Source organism: Phyllobates terribilis, unplaced genomic scaffold, assembly GCF_046119375.1.
Source record: "Phyllobates terribilis strain yellow unplaced genomic scaffold, ASM4611937v1 Scaffold_2__4_contigs__length_985480577, whole genome shotgun sequence".
In the NCBI taxonomy this organism is placed as follows: Eukaryota; Metazoa; Chordata; class Amphibia; order Anura; family Dendrobatidae; genus Phyllobates; species Phyllobates terribilis.
This window is the reverse complement of record NW_027362762.1, coordinates 297,802,503-297,811,798: the sequence shown is the minus strand read 5'-3', so window position 1 is coordinate 297,811,798 and position 9,296 is coordinate 297,802,503. Positions and strand designations below refer to the sequence as shown.

The 9,296-nt window shown below is 40.2% G+C and overlaps 1 protein-coding gene across 3 annotated transcripts in view; it reads right to left on the bottom strand.

Annotated features, from left to right (window-relative positions):
- Nucleotides 1-9,296, bottom strand: part of TMTC4 (transmembrane O-mannosyltransferase targeting cadherins 4) — a 62,806-nt gene that overhangs the window by 27,644 nt on the left and 25,866 nt on the right. For all 3 annotated transcript variants that reach the window (XM_073664207.1, XM_073664209.1, XM_073664208.1), the window contains exons 6-8: nucleotides 7,353-7,450; nucleotides 6,986-7,078; nucleotides 6,345-6,506 (exon numbers count right to left, since the gene is read on the bottom strand). In XM_073664207.1, coding sequence (XP_073520308.1) covers nucleotides 6,345-6,506; nucleotides 6,986-7,078; nucleotides 7,353-7,450 — 353 coding nt within the window. The remainder of the gene's footprint in view (nucleotides 1-6,344; nucleotides 6,507-6,985; nucleotides 7,079-7,352; nucleotides 7,451-9,296) is intronic.

Genomic DNA, 9,296 nt, shown 5'->3' with positions numbered 1-9,296 from the left:
AAAGAAATCAAACCATAGATGTCCATAAATTAAGTTATGTGTAATAATGAGAAATGACAATGGGAAAAAGTATTGAACACACTTGCTGAAATGTGATACTTTGTACAAAAGCTTTTGTTGGTGATGACAGCTTCAAGACGCCTCCTGTATGGAGAAATTAGTTGCATGCATTGCTCAGGTGTGATTTTGGACTATTCTTCGACACAAACACTCTTCAGTTCCTGAAGGTTCTGTGGGCTCCTTCTATGAACTCTGAGCTTTAGTTCCCTCCACAAAATTAACCCTTTGACTGAGCATGCTCGTAGATTATGTTCGAGTTCCTGCATCTGCATGATTTATAACTGTAAGACAGCCCAAACACATGCAGTGATTGCCTGTTAGGGAATCCTCACGTGTTGAGGCCGTCTTACAGCTGTAAATCATGCAGACGCAATTACTCGAACATAATATACGAGCACACCGAAGATACTTGGTAAGCACCCGCGCATGCTTGGTGAAAGGGTTAAACGAGCATGCTTGCTCATCACTAGTAGCCATCTATAAGCTTCTGCACTAATTTTCTCCCACTCTTCCTTTGCAGTTTCTTCAAGCTCATGAATCCATTTTCCAATGGCAGATTTCAGCTCACCCCAAAGATTTTCAATGGGATTGATGTCAGGACTCATTGCTGGCCATTTTAAAAACAGTCCATTTTTTTTCAACCATTCCTGTGTACTTTTGGTCATTGTCTTGCTGGAGGACCCATGATCTTCAGCTCAAACCAAGTTCTTAACACTGAGTAGGACATTTCGCTCTAAAATCTCTTGATAATTCTCTGATTTCATGATTCTTGTGATTCAGTCAAGGCCTCCAGTACCAGACACCATGCTTAACTTTTGGTAAGGTGTTCTTTTCGCTTCATTGCACCGTCTTTAAACAAACTGTTGCTTTGCATTGCCAAAAAGATTCATTTTTATCTCACCTGTTAACAGAACATTTTCCCAGAAGGATTGTGGTTTGTCAAGGTACTCTTTGGCAAAGATCAGTCGTTCTTTTCTAGGTCTTTTCTTCAGCAATGGTTTCTTCCTTGGCCTTCGCCCATAAAGCTCTGCTTGGTTTAGTGTGCGGCCTATGGTACTTGTTGAAACCATGACCCCAGACTGTTCCAGATTGGCCTTCAGGCCTTTGGATGGTTCACGTGGTGTTTTTTCCACCCTTCGCACCAACCTTCGAAGACATCTCTCGTCAATTTTCTTCTTTCCCCCACATCCAAGGAGGTTCTTGATGGTTCCATGCTTGGCAAACTTCTTAATAACACTGCATACTGTTGAAACTGGGATACCAAGGTGTTTGGAGATGGCCGTATACCATTTAGAAGTCTTTGGTTTGCTAATAATAGCAGTTCTGATGTCCTCACCAGGGCCTACCATGTGACTTTTTAAAACACTGAAGTCTTTATTCATTGACTAATTCATGTCACATGGGCACCGACAATCACAGGAGAATCTCTTTTGTGATTTACCACAGGTGAGTCAAAATGTGTTTCCATACTAAATTAATGTAAAGGGTGCCAATGCCAGTGACACAGCAAGCTTTAGGTTTTTCTATTTTTCCCTCCCATTGTTTTTGGTTTTAAATTATTGTTTATCATTTGCTCTTTTGTATTTAACACAAGTGCTCTATACAAGAAAACTTTCACTTGATTCCTTCTTTTTCAGGAGATATTCCACATTATGTACTTAAACTTCATAGGTGCCAATAACAATGAGCAGGACTGTATGGTCAGAATTTCATGTCAATTTCACCTTTAGAAATGTATTTACTTAGAAAACAGTACTTGCTCATTTTACAAGCTGCACGTTCCATAGTGTTTGGTGAGATTGTCACTATCTGTACCATGTGTGTGACTTATGGACATTGTGCAGTAGAGGCTATAATAATTTTTATTAAGCTTTATTTGGTGCATTCATGTCTTTTTATATTATTATATTATTTTTTTATTATTGTTCCCCTTGGAACACCTATTAAAATACAAATAACTCATACTTTAATAGGAGGCTACAGAAATCATTAGTAAAACCTGAGCCACCATATAGTATATGAAAATGTTCTACCAAAACCACAATGGACCCCTGGCATGAAAAGAAATAACCCAGATATATCAATCTGAATTTGTAAGGTAACTGATCAGGTGTAATATAAGTAAAACATAGGACCAGGTACCAGGGTTCAATAGATAGCAGTTAGGTGTGAAAATGCATGAAAGATGCCCAGTGAATAAATAATAAGGCAAAAATATAAAAACGTCCCTTTCTATTATGCCCTAAAAAAAATGACCTTCCTGACTGCAGAGGTTGGCAACCTAACATGAGTCAATATAATGCCCCACTCAATGTCATCTTATCCCTGTATCCCCAATTGATTGCATTGATGTTTATTGAGTGGCTATACAGAGAATCAACAAGTACTTCAGGCATCAGCGGCTGGCAGTACCTCCTTGTGGAGCTGCCCGTCTACTTGTAGTGGCTGCTGCAAGGTACTGCACGTCCGCCTCCTATTAATTTGAATAGATGGAGGAAGTGCAGTATCAAGCCTCGGCCACTGCAGGTAGACGGCCAGCTCTATAAATAAGATCTCCTGGCTGGCGGCAGCAGCCAACAACTGATCGGCGGGCGAGCCGGAGGATAGGCCTTCAATGTAAAAGTTGTGGACAACCTCTTTAATTACTAAACAATACAAAAAGAAAACATTAATCTGAATGGTACAGCGTGTCACATCCCGACTCCAGAGAAGACCAGCAGGTCCACAAATCAGTTCCCTGATGAACCTCCACATGTCCGAAGGGAACTGCGTCTGGATGTGACACACTGTACCATCTATATAATTAGGGGCAGCACGGTGGCTAAGTGTTTAGCATTGCAGATCTGGGGTCCTGGGATCAAATCCCACCAAGGACAACATCTGCAAGGAGTTTGTATGTTCTCCCTGTGTTTGTGTGGGTTTTCTCCGGGTTCTCCAGTTTCCTCCCACACTCCAAAGACAGACAGATAGGGAATGTAGATTGTGAGCCCCAATGGAGGCAGTGCTGATAATGTCCGTGAAACGCTGTGGAATTAATGGTGCAATATAAGGGAGTAAAATAAATAAATAAAATAATTGGCATGTTTTTACTAATCACTTACCCTACAATTTCACATTAATATATCTGCGTTATTGTTTCGCATTCCAGGGTCCATTGTGGATTTGATCATTTTAATATTTATCTACAGTCATGGCCAAAAGTATTGAGAATGAGACAAATAGTAATTTTTCCAAAGTTTACTGCTTCATTTTTTGTAATGGCAATTTGCATATACTCCTGAATGTCAAAGAGTGATCAGCTTAACAGCAATTACTGTACTTGCAAAGTCAATATTTGCCCAGAAAATGAACTTTAACCCCCAAAACACATTTCAACATCATTGCAGTCCTGCCTTAAAAGGAGCAGCTAACATCGTTTTAGTGATTGATCCATTAACACAGGTGTGGGTGTTGATGAGGACAGGGCTGGCGATCAATCAGTCATGATTAAGTAAGAATGACATCACTGGACACTTTAAAAGGAGGCCGGTTCTTGGTATCATTGTTTCTCTTCAGTTAACCATGGTTATCTCTAAAGAAACACGTGCAGCCATCATTGCACTGCACAAAAATGGCCTAACAGGGAAGAGTACCGCAGCTACAAAGATTGCACCTCAGTCAACAATCTATCGCATCATCAAGAACTTCAAGGAGAGAGCTTCCATTGTTGTCAAAAAGGCTCCAGGGCGCCCAAGAAAGACCAGCAAGCGCCAGGACCGTATCTTAAAACTGTTTCAGCTGCGGGATCGGACTACCAGCAGTGCCGAGCTTGCTCAGGAATGGCAGCAGGCTGGTGTGAGTGCTTCTGCACGCACTGTGAGGCGGAGACTCTTTGAGCAAGGGCTGGTTTCAAGGAGGGCAGCAAAGAAGCCACTTCTCTCCAGAAAAAACATCAGGGACCGACTGATATTCTGCAAAAGGTACAGGGAGTGGACTGCTGAGGACTGGGGCAAAGTCATTTTCTCTGATGAATCCCTTTTTCGATTGTTTGGGACATCTGGAAAACAGCTTATTCGGAGAAGAAGAGGTGAGCGCTACCACCAGTCTAGTCTCATGCCAACTGTAAAGCATCCTGAAACCATTCATGTGTGGGGTTGCTTCTCAGCCAAGGGAATCGGCTCACTCACAGTCTTGCCTAAAAACACAGCCATGAATAAAGAATGGTACCAGAATGTCCTCCAAGAGCAACTTCTCCCAACCGTCCAAGACCAGTTTGGCGCCCAACAATGCCTTTTCCAGCATGATGGAGCACCTTGCCATAAAGCAAAGGTGATAACTAAATGGCTCATGGAACAAAACAGAGATTTTGGGTCCATGGCCTGGAAACTCCCCAGATCTTAATCCCATTGAGAACTTGTGGTCAATCATCAAGAGACGGGTGGACAAACAAAAACCAACAAATTCTGCCAAAATGCAAGCATTGATTATGCAAGAATGGACTGCTATCAGTCAGGATTTGGTCCAAAAGTTGATTGAGAGCGTGCCAGGGAGAATTACAGAGGTCTTGAAGAAGAAGGGGCAACACTGCAAATATTGACTTGCTGCATTAACTCATTCTAACTGTCAATATAACCTATTGGTACTCATAATATGATTGCAATTATATTTCTGTATGTGATATAAACATCAGACAAACACTAATAAAAACCAGAGGCCAGCAGATCATGTGAAAATATAATTTTGGTGTCATTCTCAAAACTTTTGGCCATGACTGTAATATAGGTTAAAGTTTTTAGTGGGGCTTGTTTATTCTAAGTCTTTGATCACTCCTCGCCCCGCCCCCAGTGCAATTTATCAACTTTTTTTCTTGCATTCTTTTTTTAGGCCGTTTAACTGCCTCCATATTGTCGTGGTCCAGGTCTTTAGGCCTGCATGCTCGAAAGAGCTTTGAAAAGTGTGCACCTCAGGAGGCAGGTACTCCACAGCTCATGTGGAGTACAGACTCAAAAGAAAGCCTATGATTGTCTATTGCATCCATACTTTGCTCTGTGCGCTTGATCCCTAAGGAGCTGTGCTTTTTTGTCTCCCGTGGTTTGCACTTCTCAGAGGTCTTTTGAGTGTTTGTTGGGGGTCTTCCAATCTTGCCCCCCACCAATCTGCACAAAAAGCGGATGTCCACTACTGGACAAACTTAGGTAAATCAATTCCGGATTCGAATTAAACATAAAAACAGTGTATACTCAACTCCTGCAGTGGCGCCGTTTAAGCAATGTCGGCTTTGCTGTTAGGGCGGTGATGACATTGTTGTGTTAGATGCCGGCTGCAGAAAATGAGCGATCATTGTCTGTAGTCGGCACGTGACAAAATGTCACGCCACCGCAGCGAACAGCAGTGCCGCTCTCAATGTAAGGACTCCGCTGCTGGAGGCTAGAATGCACTGTTATTTTAATTCTGGCCCTGAGCTGGGCAAGCACTGTAATGCTACAGGTCTTCTATAATAAAATTATATAGAAGCCAATTCTGTTAGTTGAATTATTAAAATAAAAAAAAAAGTGCTATAGGAAATGTTTTATAAATAGAGTAATGTACTGCTGTGTATACTTTCTGCAATAATAATAAATTAATCTTGTCCCGTGTAGGTCAATCAGGTGTTTTTTTTTTTTACCAGGAGTTTGTTATTGATTAATAAACCTCAGTATGGCCCATTACCCATCAATATCAGATCACCCCCACTAATCTGAACAAGCTAAAGGGGTTGCCACTTTACTAATAATCTGCTTGGTTTGGATTTTTCATTTGTACAGTAATTTACAAATTAAAAAGTGTGAGCTCCAGCATTGTAAGAAGGATATGTATATTCCTTTGGTTGAATGAGTTTAGTTACCAATGTGAAATAAGTGGATTTTAATTATACAAGGTCACAAACCTCCTGGACCTTATGGACCGGGTCACGATAGAGCAGCTCACTGGTAATACCCCAATCTCATTAGTCTAAGCTAGTGGAGTAGGAAGAAAGTTGATTACTCTTGCTCAGACTCATTGTTTAGTCCTGCTAATTACACATTATGCACTATATCTGTGTGCCATTTGTGATGAATAAAGTTTGATACACAGGGTTTATTAAGGGGACAAAAAAGTTAAAACCATCAAAATGAATTTCTTAAACCTTTGACAAATCTGTACTTTCGTTTTTTGAGTGCTATATATCTATTTAGATTTTTTTTTTTCTATTTGGTCATTAAAAAAATTAACTACTGGACAGCGGGACTGATTCCCATGTATAATAAATTAAGCTTCAAACTTACTCTTACAAGAAGGGTCTCCGCAAAAGATGCTGGGTTGTCAACATGAGTAAATGCTGGTGGTCCTGTGCCCATAATACTCCATCGTACATATAGCATGCATATACCCCCAGCGGCCAGAAGACTAATTCGTGAAAGCAAGCCTTTTTTAATAAATAAAAAATTCTGTTACAGAAAGGGAAGAAAATACAGAACTTATCAGTATTCACAATATGTTAAATCTGCATCATCCTAAACAGATCTCTGTCCTGTTCTTCCAGAGCAGATACCTGAGACATGACAATCAGCCGCCTCTGTACGTGTTTACATATACTGGGTCACTTTTATCCATGAACTTGTTTCCTTTCTATTCTTGAAATGTGTTTTTTGTTTGTGCGGTGTTCAAACAAGAATAGTGTTTTATTCCAAGCTACTTCCCAACCACACCTTGCAAATATGGCTTTTGCTACTTTCTAGCAAAATGAGAATGACTATGTATTCCCACAGTAACATCAAAATCAAAGGGCAGAAGGGATTTTTTTTTCAACAATAAAAGGACTTCTTTCAAGAATGAAACTGAGCGACAGACATGAGATCACACTGTGCAGTAACTGAGGAGCCCAGAATCTGTTCTGAATAGGGAATGGGAAATTGAATACACTCACCTCTGGGGTTTTGTCCCTGTGCCGTACCTTCTGGATACATTCCAGCATGTTTAACTTGCAGATTACAAAGACATCAAAAACAGCATTCAGGCCCTAGGAAAGACAATAATCTTTTGTTACTTCCAGAGACCATCAGCCTGAATGGAAAAATAAAGAATCTAAAATATTTAAATTCAACATTAATAAAATCAAACAATTTTTGGTGTTATTCGGATTGTATAAAGCTGCATAGTGAGCACTCGTTCATAGATCTTCAGCAGGAACAAGGTTTTTTGTGATTAAAGAATGACAGTGTTGTACATAATTTTACCGCAGTGACGCAGGTTTGGGTTTTGGGCAGTAATTTTACCAATGTACTTGTTCTTACCAAAACAGTTATTCCTTGTTCTTTACACAACATGGCAATTGCAGCAAGTACAATGCTACATAGCACCCAGAACACAGATGTATGTTCATCTTTATTAACTGCAGAAAGAACAGACCACGATTAGTTGTAAAATCCCATTTTCAAATAATAATCACGCATCAGTAATTCTAGAAAATTATCTGTGCACAAAAAAAAAAAATCTAGCAGTTGTAATGTTACTATGGCAGGCTGGCTCGCTTTGTAGTCCTACATTAGAGTGCTCGGCAGAATTACACTCGCATGTTCACAGCAAGATGCTGGAAATTACACGTGTGACCACATATATCTTTGATGTACACCTGTATGAAGAATCAATCGCTTCAAAAACAGGCAAAACATGCTGTTATTAAGTGAAATGTTTTGGAAGTAAGTGGCATAGATCTCAAACACTAATGTAGAGAATTAGATTGCCTCATGCTATAACAGATCAATAAACCAGCTCATAGGAGGAGACAAATGGAGAGAAAAAGCAGACAGCCCGACACCATGGCCCTGAAGAAAGCTTTGTTCTTCAAATCTTTATGGTTCAGCTATGTGAAAATAGTGGTAACCAGTTATCGGAACAGTTGCCTGATGTATGTAATTACACACAGACATTTTACTACAATAAAGGTAAAATCCTCACAATTCTAAATTCGAATCTTAGTATTCCCCAGGTTGAAAGGGTTTTCCCGAAATAAATTTTCCCGCTCCATCAGTTTCCGTTAGGTAAAAATAATAATCTAGCTAGTATCGATGAAGTCAACACAAGCCGCTGCGCTCAGTGATTGGCTATTGTAGCCTGGGCTTAGCAATGGAGGGTCACAGCTGGGAAGGATGTGCAACATCTGAGTTTATTATTTCAACCAAATGGAAGCCAATGGGGAGGGAAAGTTATTATTGGAAAACCCTTTTACAGTCCTCTAGTCCAGTGATTACAGCCCATAGTGAAGATAATATAGGCAAAATTGGTTTTGCATCATCGACTTCACATGCAATATCTCTATGGGTGGACAAAAAACATTAGGATTAATTCGAATAATTAGTTTTTTTATGTTGCAGATTTCCTGCACCTATTAGGTAAATTAGGTTATTTGTGTTTTTTTTACGTGGGTTTTTACAGCATTTTTTGGCCTTGCAGCTTTTGTCTATTTTTGGTACGTTTTAAAACCCCACTCCAGCGTTTGTTTATTGCAGTGCTGGAGTGGTGCTTCTAATCTGAGTTCGCTGCCCCTACGCTCATATCTACCAGCTGACATCTTCACCTTTTATCTGCTCCGGTCAGTCTCCAGCAGTTTGTGACCTGCCGGCACGCTCCAGTGTTTGCTGGAGCGAGCAGCAGGTTACTTTTTAATGTAAGTCTATGAGAGATAGAACAAGGCTCTCAGACTTTCATTGAGAGCTTGTGACCATCACTTGTGACTTCCGATTAGTCAGAAGTTGCTGCCACAAGATGGCGGTGCGGGACTAGACTGACGCCAGGAAGAGCTGAAGACGGTGGGTGGGGAGTATAATATTGGGTGCAGGGACAGAACGTTAATAGCACTACTGAAATGATATAAAAAAAAACGCGCGAGAGTTTTTCTTTAAACTAAGTGGCTTTATTTTTCATACTTCTCAGTATTTGCTTTTACAAAATATTATTGATCCAGTCATGTGTTGATAAAAAGAGAATTTCAGATTTCAAAGATGAACTGCAGGTCAGTTTATGCAGTGAAAAAAATAGTAGTAGGCATGAGATTTATATAAATCCCATCCACTTTGCTGAAACTATAAAGTGCAGCATTTTTTGCACAGAAAAAATATGCAGAATCAAGAATAGAGACGAGAAAACCCGAACTGTAAAGTTTAGGGTTCGTACCGGAACACCTGAACTCTGAACTCTCGGAAGTCCGTTTTAGTGTTCAGAGTGCTGGAAGAAAGAAA